The following is a 19843-nucleotide window of genomic DNA, read 5'->3' on the forward strand; positions in this document are numbered from 1 at the left end:
GCCACACACACAGCAGCAGCAGCAGCTGCTGCCTGACTCCTTGGACCCGCGGCACACCTGAGGCAGCCTCACGGCACACTAGTGTGCCGCGTCACAGCGGTTGAAAACCGCTGGCATAGAGGAAGGCACACAGGGGAGGAGATGATACCAAGTATCAAGGTCCCAATCCGTTTAAAGAGCTTAAAGGTCCTAACTAGCACTTTAAAGGGAGTGTTAAAGTAAATTTGTAGACAGTGCAATTCATGAAGTAATGAAGAGATACAAACCAACCCAAAAGCCCTGGTTAAAAGACTGGCTGCCACATTTTGCACCATTTGAAGGTTCCAAAAGCTTTTTATCAGTAACCCAGTTAGAATGCATTACAATCTCAAACATGATCTTAGCAGGAACAACTGTAACTAACTCAGAGCTCTCCAGAAAAAGCTGCAGCTGGTAATCAACTGAAATTGATAATAGTTATTCTTGTCACCAAGGTCATCCGAGTCTCAAAAAGCACTCCCAGACCAAGAATCTCTTCGTTAAGGAAGAGTTCAACCATCCCAAGGAAATTCTGAACACCACCTCCCAGATGAGAACACCCAAACTTCTTGTCTGCTGTTTCAGCTTGTTCTCCCCCATTTAGACCCACACAGCTGTTAAACATCAGTTTAGGGTCTCTACAAGATAGAGCTGGGTGATATCAGCATACCAATGACTAAGTAGCCAGTGTTCTCTCTAAGCTGCTCAGCCATGCAGATAGAATTGAAGTCCCATATAGCTTCCTTCATGGGGCTCTGGAGCTTGAAGGCAGTAGTTTATCTAGGGTGTGGCAAGTGGGGACATCTCCCCTGGATGCCTCATGAAGTGGGGCACTGGGCATGGACTTACATATTCTATCAATGCATTTTTGCATCAGTTTCAGGAGACCTCCAAAAAGGTAGAAAGGAGTTTCCTGGACTAGCCATTGTTGTCCAGCACCGCAGCAGGGCAATCACAGGTATAGATTGCTATTTTTCATTTCTTTTTTTTTTCTAGGGAGGCTTAGCATCTGCAGATTTTTGCATAAATTCACTTGGTGGAACAGGGCTGGCGTCTTCCCCATATCCCCTTTTCTGTGTAGCCTGACAAATAAATTCACTTGGGATGAAGAGGGTTTGCTTCCCATCTTTGATCTCCCCTTCTCTGTTTGGACAGGGTGCAATTTCAGTGCTTGTCATTGACTCAGTTTTCCCTAGATATGCCACTGCTTGGAGGGGATAATGATTTCATCATCAAGTGCTTCAGAGCTGGCCCTGTGCAGTTCTGTAAGTGTTCCATAAATCCCTGTAACTTTTATAGGAAACACAGTCTGTAGTCCAAATTTTCAAGTGAATTCACACAGCAGTTCTACACAGATGTTAAGTGGATAAGATGAAAACTTGTGGAACCCCCCTAACCCAAAGGTCAGGAGGCAAAGCAGAAGTCACCAGTATCAACTTCTGGACTCTGTTCTCAAAAAAATGAAAAGAGTCACCTATATATGGTGCCTTGTAAGGGATAACAATATCATAGATGAAAGCATCAAAAGCTGCTGAGAAGTTTCAGGCGAATCGACAGGGCTGTACTCCCTCCATCTACCTCCAGAGCAAATCATTCATCAGAGTGATCAAGGCAGTTTCTGTCCAAAATTTTCCTCAAAAACAAGACAGATATGGGTCCAAATGATCAGTCTCAGCCAGGACATCCCGGAGGTAGGATGACAATAAACGCTTAAGCACCTTGTCTGAAAAAAAGAGGAGTTTAACACAGGGTGGTAGTTAAAATCAAAAGAATAGAATGAGTGGTCAGCCAGGTGGGCAAGGATCGAGAGCGCAAGTGGTTGATTGCACAGATTCCATTACCCTGTCCACGTCCTTAGGTTGAACAAGCGGAAATGAATCCATGCATAGGACTGTACCAGGAGCAAACAAGATTCTTGCAAAAAGTTACACAATGGTTGTTATAACATGATGTATTTTGTTTTGGAAGTCAATACAGAGGAAATAATATAGCATAATGCTAGCTGACAACCTGCTGCATCACAAATTGCTACTATATTTGTTCACTTTCATACAGAGACTTCCGTCTCTGTTGATTTTGGCTTATTTCAGAGAACCAGACCAACTGAGGTAATGATAATTTCATGGTGGCTGCTAAGAATGCACCCTGGTGAAATCCGAACTGACTGATCTACCACTTTCAGATCCCAGTCTTTGGAGTATTCCTGGATCTGGGCTTGAAGTTTTTATCTTGTTCATTTTTCCTTTGAAAAGATGGAGAACGTAAAAATAAAGTGAAATGAGTTGCACAAAGTCATACAGTTAGGATGTGTCAGAATCATGAACATTGTGCCTATCACCCAGTTAGGAGGCTATGTTCAGAAGGGAGTTAACCTGAAACAAATATCAGGGAGGCAAGAAATTAAGCACAAACCTACTGGCCTATAAACTGAATAATACTATGATAAGTAAATCCTGCACAGGCAAATGGGAAAGGCCGGGACATGCATAATCAGACCTCTAAAAAAGAAAGCCTCCAGTTAGTCCCAAATTATAGATTGCACTCCATCTCTCATTGCCACTCGTTTTGCAGAATGAAATTTTTGGAGCATACAGAAGAATGAACATTTCTGAATGAAACATTTTTTATCCTACCAAGGAGACACTCCCATTATATCTATTCAGCAGTCTTTTTTTTTGTTTGTTTAATTGTATCTTATACTTAATTGGGTAACTAAGCAGTTCTAGTCAATGAAACATGGTGTAAGTTAAAGAGGTTGATCAATACAAAGAAATATGCTTAATGGCGTATAAAGCACATTTCTTTCAAAACAAACTGGGATGACTACAAGTAAACAGCTTCCCATTTCAGTAGCAAAGATATAACACATCATGTCCATTTCCTAAATAGGAACAGAGTGATGCAACCTCAGAAATTAGAATTTACAGCTTTCTATCCGCAAGACAGCTTTTTTTTTTTTTTTTTTTTAAAGGCAAACAAATGTATTTAAAGATTTTGGGTGTCATGTCCTCATTCTGTGTTTCATCTGGTGCTGCATCTAAAATGGTCAGTAATAAAAGGAAATAAAATATCATTTCCAGGATATTTGTACTGGCCACAGGAAGTCACAATGTATTTGCAAAGCAACATAGGATTTGTTTTTCTTATTGTTGGATAATTGAGTACTGTACTAGGATTCCACCACAAACTGACACTTTATAGTCTGAAAACATTGTAATCTTCCCTACTCTTTGAAAACAGAAAAAAAAAAACATTGACCAAGAGTCTAGTCAATTTTCTGAGCTGACAGTAATTGTAGCCATACCGTTGCTAAATAACATTTTGCACAAGAAGACTGCCCTGTACTAAACTAAGCACTTGCTCCTTTTTGTTCCAATTCTACATTTCACTGCAGCTCAGTCAGGTATTTTTATAACCATTTTAGGGACAGTTTCATTTCCTGCAGCTTGGTTGACAGCATGAGCTTTCAGAAAAGTGCAGCTGGGGGAAGGGAGTCAGGAGGAAGAATATTGACTTAGAGACAATATATTTTTACCTTTTTTAAAAGTGAAAAGGTGAGGAAAGCCAATCAAAACCAGCTGCATTCTCAGCAATATTGTTATCCTCTTTAAACTAAGCAAGCAAGCCTTTCTGAGCTTATCTCATGGAACATATTGTCAGATATGTCAATGCAAGCACACACATACCAAACAGCAACAACAACAAAAAACCGCACACACCACTCACACCTCCCTGCTGCCAAAAGGCACATAGCGAGCCATTAATCAAAAACGCTCAGAATTGTGACAAAGAACACAGCCACCATCCCCCTTCAAGCAAGGAGTGCAATGAAAATGCATCACACTAGAACAGGGAGGATGGAAGGTCGGTGCTCCCTTACGAGAAGGGAACACAATCAAAAGGCACAGGCGAGGTGCTATGTCCATTTAGGTGCTGCTGCAAAACCCAAACCACAGATTCCGAGGAGGAAATTTTCAGTGTGTGCCTGCCGTCCTGACCTCTGCTGTCAAGCTTTCCGCCAATCAGGGTGCGCAATTCTTACAAAGCTCCATCAATCTGGCGGTTTAACATCACAGACTGCAGTTTAATCTAGAGGATTCCATTTTCCTTTCCATCCACCAAAGGCGAGGCGCTGGTGCTGGTACTGCTGCTGCACTAGCCCCACCAGCCAGGCTCCCCCCCTTGCGCTTTTCTTCTCTCTCTCAGCATTTCCTCTTTTGCTGTCCCCAAATGCCTCACTTGAAGCTGGAAGGGGGGGAAAATAAACTAGTTGACAAGTAGTAGAATGGCTTGAATTATTAGTGTGTCTGTGTGTGTGTGTGTGTGTGTGTACACCCCCGTGGTTTTTTTTGACACAAAAAAAACACACCCCACAGCAGAAGGCTTACAATATGATCAGTGTACAAAACAAAAGAGGGGGTAGGAAGAAAGGAAAGAAGAAAAGAAGGGAGGGAAAAAAGGAAGGAAGGAAGGAAGGAAGGAGAGCCCCTACAATAGGCAGCCTGCCTATTCACAAGATGTTTTCCATCTGGACAATGCAACCAAACGCTCGTCCAGACTGGAGACCAGGCTGCACCATGAAGGAGAGGAGACACGCCAGATTAGGTTGAAAGCGCCGCTGTTTTTGTTATGCAATACCCTGCAACCCTCCTCCTCCTCCTCCACCCCCTGCTCTGCAGCAGATCCCCCCAGCCTGTGTGGCTCCAGGCACCGTCCACGCACGCCCCACCAGGGGTGGGGGAGAGAGGCTGCTGCCGCTGCAGCTTACCTGTAGGAACGCTCCCCTCGCACTGTGTGCTTCCGAAAAGGGATGATGGTGCCGTTATCCTGGATGATGTCGTTGTTGTTCTCTCCATTGGGGGACAGCGCTTGGGTAGGTCCAGGCATTGGAGCGCTCCCAAAGGCAGGCAGCCCTCGCCCTGGCGCCTGAGTGCAGAGAAACTGGGGCGGGCTCGCTCGCTCGCTCGCGCGCTCCCCGGGCTCGTCTGCTCCTTTGCTACGGATCTCGCGCGCGCGCGCCCCGTCCTCCCCTTTCCTCTCTGGCAGGCAGCTGACGTCAAGCAGCCCACATGACCCTGCTGCTCACCATAGCAACCAGCTAACTCATCATATCTCCTCAATTCACACAGGGCTCCAGCATGAACGCACCAATGCAGCCCAGCAGGCACAAGGGGCAGGCCCAACATCTGGCCCGCTAGACCACCGAGCAGCCAGTCCTTCCCCCACCCCCTTGCTCCAAAAGCAGCTCTTCCTCTGCAATTCCCCTTCAGTCCCACACACGCTCAATGCAGCGGGATATACAAAGAAGTGGGGGTGGGGGCTTCCCCCCTTTAAAAGGCTACTGCACACCAACACTTTGCTTTGGACTCTCCCCCTCAGGGTCAAAATAAAAACCGTGCAATGCAGAAATCATTGTGAATTCTTTTTTTTAAAACAAATGCAACTACTAGAAATGCAGCTGTGTATACAAAGAAGCATGGGGTGGGGGCTTCCCCCTTTTAAAAGGCTACTACACACCAACACTTTTGTTTGGACTCTGCACACACACACACGCACACACACCCGGGTTAAAAATAAAACTCACCAATGCAACTGGGCAATGCAGAAATCATTGTGAATTCTTTTTTCAACAAATGCAACCACATGAGTCACTCTGACTGATGGGTGTGGGCAAAACGTGACAAAACTGCATGGAAAAATATGAAGTTTTATATGATGAGGGGATCTCAGATTTGCACTGTATAATAATCAATGAGTCTTGGAGAAGGCACAGTGCAGGGAAAGAGTTTGCCATGGGTTAGGATGGCAGCTTTACAGCAGTGTATATTTACAGGGCTGCTAACTGCTTGTTTTGAGGGTGAGTTAAAGCCATTTCTGCCCAACACTGCATATACGAAACAGGGATCAAATGTGTACACCTGTGGGTCAGGCAGAAATGGGTTAAGAGGTTTTCAGTGGAGAAGAGCAGCATGGCAAAATTCTTTTTTTCCCCTCATCCTGCTTAGCAAAAAGATATGCAAGGCTATAGCATGTTTTCAGTCTCTTGCTTTCAGACAACTAAGTTATTGTTCCCCCTACATTTATGGGGGGGAGGGTAGACACACTCATAAACCAAGCCTTTTCTCAAAGCCCCATAATCCAGCCATCATCTCTGCCCCCGATAATACCAAGTTATTTTTGGTCCCAAGCTACTGGAATTAGTATCAAAATCAGTCTCTCATGTAGGGACCCAGATGGCAGCGATAATCCAAACATCAGCAGCAGAGTGTGCAAGCTCTCTCTTGTTTTTCCCTCCAGTTTTGCTTTAAGACTTAAGCCGCTTGTAATTGTCCTGATCCTTGCCAATTCAAAAATGCTTCTGATATATGATGATGTACCTCTTGCCCTTATTTATTGGCAATAAAAAGAAAGACACACACACACAGAGCAGCTAAATTTTTACAATGTACTAAAGGTCCGTCTTTAATGACTACTCATGTTTCTAATAAGCATGTTCCTTCTTCCTGTTTTAGTTACCATCCACCAGCAGGAAAGGAACGCTCTCTGCTCCCTTTCCTTAAACAAAGAATGTACTGAGAATCACCTTGGAAAGTTCAAATGCCTTTTAACAGCCTCAGGGCATCTACTGAAGCCATTTGATGGTTTTCTTCCTTTTGAATATGCTTGTAGAAGGAGTGGGGGCAGGGTAGAGGATGCAGCATATTTTGCAAGAAGCTACTTACCTTACCCCTTTTGTTAACAGATCTTTAAATAGCCATGTTAAGTACATCTTCCTTTCTGTGCACTGTTGCTGAACAGCGCATATCAGTCAGGCTCTTTTGGTCTTCAATGCCCCTGCATACCAACAGTACTCAGCTGACTGGCATAGGCTGGTCAACAAAGCTTTGATCTTACAGACCATTTACAACATCAGGAAACCATATCTATTCAAGTCAAAGGCTGTGGGATAACTAAAGCTACATTTGCTGCTCCTTCTCCCAAACAATGGGAAACTCCATATGGCTTTTACAGAACTGGCTTAGATAGGCTGAGAAAGTTATACACAACTTGGGTGAAAATCTCTAGGTTTGAGAATCTCACATTGGGGGGGGGGAGCAGTTCTTTCCCTCTTCTCTTTGCAACTCACTGGATGTAATTTATTACAATTTTATCTTTCCACCCAGAGCTCCTTATAGCTGCACATGGTGCGTTTATCTCAATTTATCTTCAAAACAGCTTTGACAGAAAAGCCACATTGGGAGATGGTAACTGGCCCAAGGCCATTCAGTGAGATTCATGGCAAAGTGGGGATTTAATCTCTGTGGCCCTAGTCCCAACACTTTAATCAGAGGGTGGGTCAGTCATCCTACTTATCAACTAGTTGTGGCATCAGACAGCTGTGTGGTTCTGTAGCACAGTCTCTTCAAATAATCCACCTTGTTGTCAGTGAAAGCACAAATATACAGAGCAAAATTTTGTCCCAGCAAAGACTGAGCAAGGGAGAATATGTTTTTTTCATTTTCTGATAGACTCTAGTGGGCTTATCTTAAGTAAGATGTTGGCATTAGGAATGTTGTTAGAAAAGATTATTTCATGATTATGACAACAGGAGTACAGTGAGCTACAGTCAGGCACAGACACACCAGTTAAATTCAGATAAACCAAGCAATCATAGTTTCATTTGACACAATTCACATGGTACATGAATGAGCAAGGAAGGGAGTGATGAGCCTGCATACTTCCTTCTTCCCTGCCCTCCTCCCAGTTAAATGCAGAACCTTTCCAATTCATTAAACTGCAGTTTGCCATGAGTGAACTGGAAAGCAGGCTTAAGCTATCCCTACAAACCACATAAGAACATAAGAACAGCCCCACTGGATCAGGCCATAGGCCCATCTAGTCCAGCTTCCTGTATCTCACAGCGGCTCACCAAATGCCCCAGGGAGCACACCAGATAACAAGAGACCTCATCCTGGTGCCCTCCCCTACATCTGGCATTCTGACTTAACCCATTTCTAAAATCAGGAGGTTGCGCATACACATCATGGCTTGTACCCCATAATGGATTTTTCCTCCAGAAACTTGTCCAATCCACTTTTAAAGGTGTCTAGGCTAGACGCCAGCACCACATCCTGTGGCAAGGAGTTCCACAGACCGACCACATGCTGAGTAAAGAAATATTTTCTTTTGTCTGTCCTAACCCGCCCAACACTCAATTTTAGTGGATGTCCCCTGGTTCTGGTATTATGTGAGAGTGTAAAGAGCATCTCCCTATCCACTCTGTCCATTCCCTGCATAATTTTGTATGTCTCAATCATGTCCCCCCTCAGTAGTCTCTTTTCTAGGCTGAAGAGGCCCAAACGCCATAGCCTTTCCTCATAAGGAAGGTGCCCCAGCCCCGTAATCATCTTAGTCGCTCTCTTTTGCACCTTTTCCATTTCCACTATGTCTTTTTTGAGATGCAGCGACCAGAACTGGACACAATACTCCAGGTGTGACCTTACCATAGATTTGTACAACGGCATTATAATACCAGCCGTTTTGTTCCCAATACCCTTCCCAATGATCCCAAGCATAGAATTGGCCTTCTTCACTGCCGCCGCACATTGGGTCGACACTTTCATCGACCTGTCCACCACCACCCCAAGATCTCTCTCCTGATCTGTCACAGACAGCTCAGAACCCATCAGCCTATATCTAAAGTTTTGATTTTTTGCCCCAATGTGCATGACTTTACACTTACTGTCATTGAAGCGCATCTGCCATTTTGCTGCCCATTCTGCCAGTCTGGAGAGATCCTTCTGGAGCTCCTCACAATCACTTCTGGTCTTTACCACTCGGAAAAGTTTGGTGTCGTCTGCAAACTTAGCCACTTCACTGCTCAACCCTGTCTCCAGGTCATTTATGAAGAGGTTGAAAAGCACCAGTCCCAGGACAGATCCTTGGGGCACACCGCTTTTCACCTCTCTCCATTGTGAAAATTGCCCATTGACACCCACTCTCTGCTTCCTGGCCTCCAACCAGTTCTCAATCCACGAGAGGACCTGTCCTCTAATTCCCTGACTGTGGAGTTTTTTCAGTAGCCTTTGGTGAGGGACCGTGTCAAACGCCTTCTGAAAGTCCAGATATATAATGTCCACGGGTTCTCCCGCATCCACATGCCTGTTGACCTTTTCAAAGAATTCTATAAGGTTCGTGAGGTAAGGTAAGGTAAGGTTCTTACCCTTACAGAAGCCATGCTGACTCTCCCTCAGCAAGGCCTGTTCGTCTATGTGTCTTGAGATCCTATCTTTGATGAGGCATTCCACCATCTTTCCCGGTATGGATGTTAGGCTGACCGGCCTATAGTTTCCCGGGTCCCCCCTCTTTCCCTTTTTAAAAATAGGCGTGACATTTGCTATCCTCCAATCTTCTGGCACCGTGGCCGTTTTGAGGGACAAGTCGCATACCTTAGTCAAGAGATCTGCAACTTCATTCTTCAATTCCTTAATAGCCCTTGGGTGGATGCCATCAGGGCCCGGTGACTTATTGATCTTTAATTTATCAATGAGGTCTGAAACATCTTCTCTTTTAACCTCTATCTGACTTAACTCCTCGGTCAGGAGGGGCCGTTCGGGCAGCGGTATCTGCCCGAGGTCTTCTGCCGTGAAGACAGATGCAAAGAACTCATTTAATTTCTCTGCCATCTCTAAGTCTCCTTTTATCTCCCCTTTCCCTCCCTCACCATCCAGAGGGCCAACCGCTTCTCTGGCGGGTTTCCTGCTTCTAACATATTTGAAGAAGCTTTTATTATTCCCCTTAATGTTGCTGGCCATGCGTTCCTCATAGTCTCGCTTGCTCTCCCATATTACCTTCTTACATTTCTTTTGCCACAGTTTATGTTCCTTTTTATTCTCCTCATTAGGGCAAGACTTCCATTTACAGAAGGAAGCTTCCTTGCCCTTCACAGCCTCTCTAACTTGGCTGGTTAGCCATGCAGGCACCCTCCTGGATTTAGTGGAACCCTTCTTTCTTTGCGGTATACATCTCTGCTGGGCCTCTATTACTGTTGTTTTAAGCAGCCTCCATGCACTCTGGAGAGATTGGACTCTTTTTACCCTCCCTTTCAACCTCCTTCTAACCAGCCTCCTCATTTGAGGGAAGTCCGCCCGTCGGAAGTCAAGGGTTTTTGTTAGAGATTTGCCTGGTATTCTTCCCCCAACGTGCACGTCAAAACGGATCGCAGCATGATCACTGTTCCCCAATGTCTCAGTAACGTTTACATCTCTAACCAGTTCCTGCGTACCGCACAATATTAAATCCAGAGTCACCTGTCCTCTGGTGGGCTCCGTGACTAGCTGATCTAAGCCACAGTCATTTAGCACGTCAAGAAATCCGGTTTCCTTATCGTGACCAGAACACAAATTGACCCAGTCAATATGAGGATAATTGAAGTCCCCCATGATTACAACCCTGTCCCTCCTTGTCACCTCCCTGATCTGTTTCCTCATTTCAAGGTCACAATAAACCATGGTTGAAAGATAAATAACTAAGGGCGCAATCCTAACCCCTTATGTCAGTGCTTTCCAGCACTGACATAAGGGCAAAGCAGCTCTGAGGTAAGGGAACAAACATTCCCTTACTTTGAGGAGGTCTCCATGACTGACATCCAACTGCAGGATCCAGCACATGTCCCATTGGCACTGCTATGCCAGTGCTGGAAACACTGATATAAGGGGTTAGGGCTGGCACAAGTCTCTTGTGCCAGCCCAGGAGGGTCGCAAACATGCCATAAAACATGCTTGCGCCTCCTCGGGAGTAAGCTGGGCCAGGGCACGGAAGTGCGCTGGCCTGCAGAGGATGACATAAGAACATAAGAACAGCCCCACTGGATCAGGTCATAGGCCCATCTAGTCCAGCTTCCTGTATCTCACAGCGGCCCACCAAATGCCCCAGGGAGCACACCAGATAACAAGAGACCTGCATCCTGGTGCCTCCTTGCACTGACATTCTGACATAGCCCATTTCTAAAATCAGGAGGTTGCACATACACATCATGGCCTGTAACCCATAATGGATTTTGCCTCCAAAAACTTGTCCAATCCCCTTTTAAAGGCATCCAGGCCAGATTCCTTCACCACATCCTGCAGCAAGGAGTTCCACAGACTGACCACACGCTGAGTAAAGAAATATTTTCTTTTGTCTGTCCTGACCCTCCCAACACTCAGTTTTAGTGAATGTCCCCTGGTTCTGGTGTTATGTGAGAGTGTAAAGAGCATCTCTCTATCCACCTGATCCCTTCCCATGCATAATTTTGTAAATCTCAATCATGTCCCCACTCAGGCGTCTCTTTTCTAGGCTGAAGAGGCCCAAGCCAGCCAGCTTCCTCAGCAAGCCTTGTTTCAGCCCAGCTGGACGGATGCAAGGCTCTGGGGTAGGCGAGGAAGAGGTGGGAGGGAGGCATTCCTGGGTGGGGGGAGGAAGGGCAGTGGGCAGCCCTGGGGCAGGTGGGTGGGGAGCAGGAGGCGGGGCTGGGAGCCAGCACAAATTCCCCGGGGAGTTTGGAGTGGCTTCAAGCCGCTCCGCTCTCCTCAGACTTGTGCCACCTCAGGAGGTGGCACAAGTCCAAGGAGACCCACAGGGGTAAAGGCACCTTACCAGGAGATAAGGGGAAAAGTTTCCCCTTACCTCTGGCTGAGCCGCTTTGGGCCCCTATCCTGCATGCATACAGTACGAGCCTCTTGGTTTGCCTATTCCAGCGCAGGGTAGGATTGCGCCCTAAATAAATGTGTCAATGCAAGATGTGTCTCATGAATGAAACACCTTTTGACAAAACATCTCCTTTATGCATTCAATAATTGTTCGCATCGCTAGAGACATGCTTGCCTTCCTTTGGTTTCTCTTAAGATCCTCTATCTATTCCTTGCAGGTCATATTCTTTAAGTTTGCCTCATGTTTTACCTGTGCTGTTTGACCAACCTAGATTGTAACTAGATCTAACACCTTGGAATAAGAAGTTTTTCCTCATATTAACTCCACTGGAGTAAACTTACTCTAGTTAAGCTAAACTGGCTTGGGCCTTCCATTTCCCATGCTATTTTTGCCTGCTTTGATTAGTAAGGTGGGTATAGGCTTCCACTTTATTGGACAATATACAGTAATGGCTACTGAGCCACATCACAACAGTATATTTGAATGTTCCATTCTTGTTTTTCCATATCAGATCTAAACTCATACCTCAGCTTGTGTGAGAAGCCCCATCTTATTTTCAGATATAAAACTGCAATACTGAGAAGTATAAAGCACTTTATCAACATTAGTCAATACCTTCAAAATGGTTGCAGATGATTCTGAGAAGAGAACTGCTAGACAGTTTAAAAATATCCTGTAAAATGAAGATCCACTTTTTTTTTTTAAACAGGCAGGATAAAGGGGGAAAAAAAACTGAAGAACTTACTTCACTGAGGCCACCAAGACAGCAAATGACACACAACAAACAAAAGCATGAACACAACATTATTTGTTAATCCTTTTTCAGCACTCAAAAATGGACTACATTTCCTGAGAAATTTGTTCCTAACAATGGCTCTTTTATTTTATTGCTTAAAATTATGATACAAGTATGAAAAAAGAAGTCAGCTTCATTTAAAAATTCTATGCCAGTGCAATCCTGAGAACAGCAGGAAGGAATGATATGGGTTCCATCTGGACAACAGACCTTTTGGCCTGGTTGACATTCACCACTTGGAAACATTGCACACACTACAGAAGTAGTTAATTTTTCCCTTACTACAAGCCACTACATAGACAGTAAATCATTTTTTTGGTTTCCTCCTCCCACACTCATACTTGTGTGCAAAACAATTCCCTGTATGTGGACTAACTGACATAAAACCTAGACTACAAACAAGCTAGCAGTTAGAATGTGGTGCTGGATCACTGTTGAGTTTTACTATGTAAGAGGAATGGAGTATTAGGGCTTGTACGTATAGCTAAAAAAGGTGCAGGAGTTCCATCAAACCTAATATTAAACATTTTTTACTTGGAAGTATAATTGACAAATACAGTGTAAAATTGCTTTCTTTTTTTAAACAGGATTTTATCCCTGCATTTCTCTTCCTTTTTACATACAAGTCTTTGTTCAAAGTGCATAATGTTGCTTTCAGTAATTAATGCAAATATCACATTTAGTCCATTCTTATTACTACAAATACCAAATCAAATGATGGCTTTGAAATGTAGAAACCACTATCATTGTGAAAGCTGATGCTCTTCGTTTTGCAAGCACCATTACTTTTCTTAATAAGAAACTTACAGAACAATGCTATGCATGTCTACTCAGAAGTAAGTCTGTTCAATGGGACTTACTCCCAGGAAAGCGTTTACAGGATTGCAGCCACAATTCATGCCTCGTATATAGGCATGCCAGGGTATCCATGGGGATTCTGTTAATAGATGGCCTTGGACAAGTTCCCTCTCAACCTCAGCCCCCTCTCCCAGCTGCAATATGAAGATAATGCCTTACAACAGCGGTTCCCAAACTTCTTCAACTGGCGACTCCCCTGACCTACTGGGCCACAGGCCATGACTCCTCATTAGGGTTACAATCCCATATGTTGTACAGGGTGGTAGGTTTTTCACAAGGATTCTGCTGCTTTCCTGGTTGGTTTCCGTGGCTCCCACTGCCTTACAGCAGTTGCGTGCCTGCCATAGACTGGGACGGGGCAAAAGCCCCAGGCACCGGCTGCTGGGACCGCGTGGAAGCCTCTCTGAGGCTCTTGGCAAGGGTGGAAACTGTGCTTCCAGTTTCTGTTTCAGGAAACTGTGCTTCCTTCACAGAGGTTTCCCTGGTGCGGGAGGAGGTCTCACGAGGCTCTGTGAGCATCTGGTGAATGGGGGGGGGCGGATTTCTGCCCACGGGGGGCGGCAATATCCTGCAGGGGGGGCGCCATCGCAGAGCTTTGCCCCGGGTGTGGGACTGCGGAGGTCTGCAGCTGCTTTACAGGGTTGTTATGAGAAGTTTTACATACTCAGAAAATGCAATGAAAAATATCATGAACTTTTACTGTTTTCAGAAATTAATATTTGGCACCAGGCAGATTCAAATGTGCTGGGATTATGCTAGCTTTTAAAAAATTATTTCATTACTAGACAGTCAACCCTCATGGCCAATGTAAACATAATGGCTAACCAGGATTTAGAGGATTAACCAGCACTATTCCACAGGATTAACTATGTGGTCCTAGAAGTGCATAATTGAAGTAGAACAATTGCATGAGGACTATGCCATTCACCTTACATAAGAACATAAGAACAGCCCCACTGGATCAGGTCATAGGCCCATCTAGTCCAGTTTCCTGTATCTCACAGCGGCCCACCAAATGCCCCAGGGAGCACACCAGATAACAAGAGACCTCATCCTGGTGCCCTCCATTGCATCTGGCATTCTGACATAGCCCATTTCTAAAATCAGGAGGTTGCGCATACACATCATGGCTTGTAACCCATAATGAATTTTTCTCCAGAAACTTGTCCAATCCCCTTTTAAAGGCGTCCAGGTCAGATGCCATCACCACATCCTGTGGCAAGGAGTTCCACAAACCAACCACACACTGAGTAAAGAAATATTTTCTTTTGTCTGTTCTAACTCTCCCAACACTCAATTTTAGTGGATGTCCTCTGGTTCTGGTGTTATGTGAGAGTGTAAAGACCATCTCTCTAGCCATTCTGTCCATCCCCTGCATAATTTTGTATGTCTCAATGATGTTCCCCCTCAAGCACCTCTTTTCTAGGCTGAAGAAGCCCAAATGCCATAGACTTTCCTCATAAGGAAGGTGTCCCAGCCCAGTAATCATCTTAGTCGCTCTCTTTTGCACCTTTTCCATTTCCACTATGTCTTTTTTGAGATGCGGCGACCAGAACTGGACACAATACTCCAGGTGTGGCCTTACCATAGATTTGTACAACAGCATTATAATATTAGCTGTTTTGTTCTCAATACCTTTTCTAATGATCCCAAGCATAGAACTGGCCTTCTTTACTGCTGCCGCACACTGGTTCGACACTTTCATCAACCTGTCCACCACCACCCCAAGATCTCTCTCCTGATCTGTCACAGACAGCTCAGAACCCATCTGCCTATATGTGAAGTTTTGATTTTTTGCCCCAATGTGCATGACTTTACACTTACTTACATTGAAACCCATCTGCCATTTTGCTGCCCATTCTGCCAGTCTGGAGAGATCCTTCTGCTAATTGGGTAAGAGGCACTTTTTCAAGTGGGTGCTCCTTTTTTTAGCAGGGGGAGAGTAACTGGCCCACCTCACCCCAGCAGTGTCTGTTCTATTGGCTGTCAGCTGGTATTCATTTGCATCTTTTTAGACTGTGAGCCCTTTTGGGACAGGGAGCCATTTAGTTATTTGATTTTTCTCTGTAAACGCTTTGTGAACTTTTAGTTGAAAAGTGGTATATAAATAGTGTTAATAAAATAATAATAATAATTCTGGAGCTCCTCACAATCACTTCTGGTCCTTACCACTTGAAAAAGTTTGGTGTCATCCGCAAACTTTGCCACCTCACTGCTCACCCCTGTCTCCAGGTCATTTATGAAGAGGTTGAAAAGCACCGGTCCCAGGACAGATCCTTGGGGCACACTGCTTTTCAACTCTCTCCATTGTGAAAATTGCCCACTGACACCCACTCTCTGTTTCCTAGTCTTCAACCAGTTCTCAATCCATGACAGGACCTGTCCTCTAATTCCCTGACTGTGGAGTTTTTTCAGTAGCCTTTGGTGAGAGACTGTGTCGAACGCCTTCTGAAAGTCCAGATATATAATGTCCACGGGTTCTCCCGCATCCACATGTCTGTTGACCTTTTCAAAGAATTCTATAAGGTTCATGAGGCAAGACTTACCCTTATAGAAGCCATGCTGACTCTCCCTCAGCAAGGCCTGTTCGTCTATGTGTTTTGAGATCCTATCTTTGATGAGGCATTCCACCATCTTACCCGGTATGGATGTTAGGCTGACCGGCCTATAGTTTCCCGGGTCCCCCCCTTTCCCTTTTTAAAAATAGGCGTGACATTTGCTATCCTCCAATCTTCTGGCACCGTGGCCGTTTTGAGGGACAAGTCGCATACCTTAGTCAAGAGATCTGCAACTTCATTCTTCAATTCCTTAATAACCCTTGGGTGGATGCCATCAGGGCCCGGTGACTTATTGATCTTTAATTTATCAATGCGGTCTGAAACATCTTCTCTTTTAACCTCTATCTGACTTAACTCCTCGGTCAGGAGGGGCCGTTCGGGCAGCGGTATCTGCCCGAGGTCTTCTGCCGTGTAGACAGATGCAAAGAACTCATTTAATTTCTCTGCCATCTCTAAGTCTCCTTTTATCTCCCCTTTCCCTCCCTCACCATCCAGAGGGCCAACCGCTTCTCTGGCGGGTTTCTTGCTTCTAACATATTTGAAGAAGTTTTTATTATTCCCCTTAATGTTGCTGGCCATGCGTTCCTCATAGTCCCGCTTGCTCTCCCATATCAACTTCTTACATTTCTTTTGCCACAGTTTATGTTGCTTTTTATTCTCCTCATTAGGGCAAGACTTCCATTTATGGAAGGAAGCTTCCTTGCCCTTTACAGCCTCTCTAACTTGGCTGGTTAGCCATGCGGGCACCCTCTTGGATTTAGTGGAGCCCTTCTTCCTTTGCGGTATACACTGTCGCTGGGCCTCTATTACTGTTGTTTTAAGCAGCCTCCATGCACTCTGGAGAGATTGGACTCTTTTTACCTTCCCTTTCAACCTCCTTCTAACCAGCCTCCTCATCTGAGGGAAGTCCGCCCATCGGAAGTCAAGCGTTTTTGTGAGAGATTTGCCCGGTATTCTTCCCCCAACGTGCATGCCGAAACGGATCACAGCGTGATCACTGTTCCCCAACAGCTCCGTAACATTGATATCTCTAACCAGGTCCCGAGTACCACACATATTAAATCCAGAGTCACCTGTCTTCTGGTGGGCTCCATGACTAGCTGCTCTAAGGCACAGTCATTTAGGTTGTCAAGGAAACTGGTCTCCTTTTCGTGACCAGAACACAAATTTACCCAGTCAATATGAGGATAATTGAAGTCCCCCATGATTACAACCCTGTCCCTCCTTGTCACCTCCCTGATCTGTTCCCTCATTTCAAGGTCCCCTTCCAATTTCTGGTCTGGAGGACGATAGTACGCCCCCAGTATTACATCGCCCCTCTGGCCTGGTAATTTAACCCACAGAGATTCTACGGTGGAGTCTGACCCACCTTCAATATCTACTTTACTGGATTCTATCCCTTCCTTAACATAAACGGCCATCCCACCTCCAACACGCCCCTCCCTGTCCCTCCTGTAGAGTTTATATGCCGAGATTGCAGTATCCCACTGATTTTCCGCATTCCACCAGGTTTCCGTTATGCCCACTATGTCAATGTTTTCCCTAGTCACCAGACATTCCAGTTCTCCCATCTTTGCTCGGGCATTTGCATAAAAGCATTTGTACATGGAATGCCCCACCTTGATGAAGGTATAGAATTGTTCTCAAATGTGTGGCAGAGGAACAGTTAAAACGTGTTATAAAACGGCTATCATAAAGATAAGAGAATTTCTGGGCTTGGTAAAATTTAAGATTTGTGGTAAAGGAACACATAGTTAGTTATTCCAGGTAAAGGCATAGGCACAAATATAGCTTTAGTTGAGGCAGTCTCTAGAGCAGGGGTGGGCAAACATTTTGGCAGGAGGGCCGCATCATCACTGTGTCAGGGGCCAGGAAAAAAAATAATTAAGTTACATTTCAAATTTGAATAAATTTACATAAATGAATACATTAGAGATGGTACTTGTATGAATGAATGAATTTTACTGAGCTTATTTATAATTTACATGAGAACTAAAACACAGGCATGTAGAACCACACAAGAACTATGAACTACTTGCCACACACCTCTTGCACAGTAAAAACATACATGGAGACATAAGTTGTTCAGAGGCAACGGGAGAGGGGTTTAAAATAATGCCCAGGGAAAAGCAGCAAACACATGGAGACTATAAAAGATCTTGCTCTAACTCAGTCCACAGCTCGTGTATGGCAGTCACGACTAGCAGTCTTGGGATAGCACAGGCTCCAACAGTCTCCGAAAGGCTCATCGAGACTGGGGCTCCCTGCGGGCCGAACTGGGGGTCTGCGAACGACTACCAGGCCAGGGTTTGCCTGCCCATAATTCACAAGCTTAAAGTCTGGTTCATCTCATCCAAACAATATTTTTCTATAAATGCTTACTTCTGTTCCCAGATTTATATTTGTATAGTGACAATTACCTTGAGAAGGCTTGGAATAAAAATGTCATGAAATCATTGTTCAACAAGCAGATATAAATGTGAATCTTACAGCCCAATCTTACAGCCCAATCCTAACCAACTTTCCAGAGCAGATGCAGTTGTGCCAATGGGGTGCATGTGGCATCCTGCAGTTGGGGGAGGGGCATCACGGAGGCCTCCTCAAGCCAAGGGGATGTTTATGCCCTTAGTCTGGGCCTGCATTGTAGCTGCATTGTTATGGAAAGTTGGTTAGGATTGGGCTGTGTTGTGGTACATAGGCTCAGGCCTGGTTTTAGTAACCTTACACATTTAATACAGAATAGCAACATATCTGATGCTATCTTGTGTTTAAGCTAGAGAGTAACAAATGGCAGCCAAAACTGTTTTCTAGCACATCAAAACAGAAATGATATAATGAATAGCTTAAATTTATATTACATGAATGCAGACATATGTCATTGCTCATGACATGTTATCATAATCTCACTGGTTAGCTCAGCGAGAAGTTCTTCAAGTCTGAGAATTTCTGAACTGTTTGTAAAGTTATTGAGAAGTTTCTCAGGTGTTACACTTAGACTAGTAAACTCAGAAAATACATATCTTCTAGATACACTATAAATGTTTCCCTCCACACTTCCTGTACACAAAGTGAAAGCCTTCCTATTATTTTATTATACAGTACAATATTGTCATTTCCTAGTATCCCCCCTCCCAATTTTATTACTTACAGAAAAGGCAACAAATGTGCCTTTTACATGAAAGGGATAGATATCAAAGTAGAGCAAAAAAGAATCACTTCCTGCCCTAGGATAATTTGCACCCCCCAAAAAAATGTTTTCAACTTGTGTTTACACTACGTGTTCCCACAATAGTCAGCATCATGGTGGGGGCTCACAGGAGCAAGCAGGACATTGGGGGAAGGAATTTCCAACCAGAGGTGGGATCTAATTAGGGTTATCAGTAACTGCAGACAAGTTTTTGAAGGAACTCCAAAATTATTATTATTATTATTATTCACATTTTTATACCGCCCTTCCTCCAAAGGGAGAACGAGTGAGAGAAATGAACATTATGGGCCATATGTTTGAAGAGTAGAGGGAGAAAGCAAAAGGGAGATGAATGAAAATGAATTGGGGGGGGAATTCTGGAGTTGTATATACTGAACATATCTTGTGGCACTAAGCAACCTAATATCAGTCTTCCTCTGTGCCTTTTATATCACACCAAACAAAATTCTACATTGTAGTAGTTAAAAATGTTTAAACTTAACTAGTACTTTTTTGTACATGCTAGGAATTGAAGAGCCCAACTGAATGTATGTCTACTCAGAAATAAGTCCCCATTGTGATCAATGGGGCTTATTCCCAGGAAAATGTGGATAGGATTGTAGCCAAACACATTTCCATTCTTTGGCTGAATGTTCATCTAGGTTCAGATAGTGCATTTTATGGAAGTATCTGTAACAGTGTTATTTACCTAGATTTCTCAGATACTTTATGGATGTATTAAACATGAGGCAACCA

At 44.4% G+C, this 19843-nt stretch overlaps 1 protein-coding gene across 4 annotated transcripts in view; it reads right to left on the reverse strand.

The window, feature by feature from the left end:
• Positions 1–19843, reverse strand: part of MAPRE2 (microtubule associated protein RP/EB family member 2) — a 139027-nt gene that overhangs the window by 75137 nt on the left and 44047 nt on the right. The window contains exon 1 of one of the 4 annotated variants that reach the window (XM_066626665.1): positions 4787–5013. The exons of the other annotated variants lie outside the window; for them this stretch is intronic. Coding sequence (XP_066482762.1) covers positions 4787–4905 — 119 coding nt within the window. The 5' untranslated portion in view covers positions 4906–5013. Of the gene's footprint in view, positions 1–4786; positions 5014–19843 lie in introns of those variants that run through there. 4 annotated transcript variants of the gene reach the window in all.

The sequence above is a fragment of the Tiliqua scincoides genome, chromosome 4, assembly GCF_035046505.1.
Source record: "Tiliqua scincoides isolate rTilSci1 chromosome 4, rTilSci1.hap2, whole genome shotgun sequence".
Lineage (NCBI taxonomy): Eukaryota > Metazoa > Chordata > Lepidosauria > Squamata > Scincidae > Tiliqua > Tiliqua scincoides.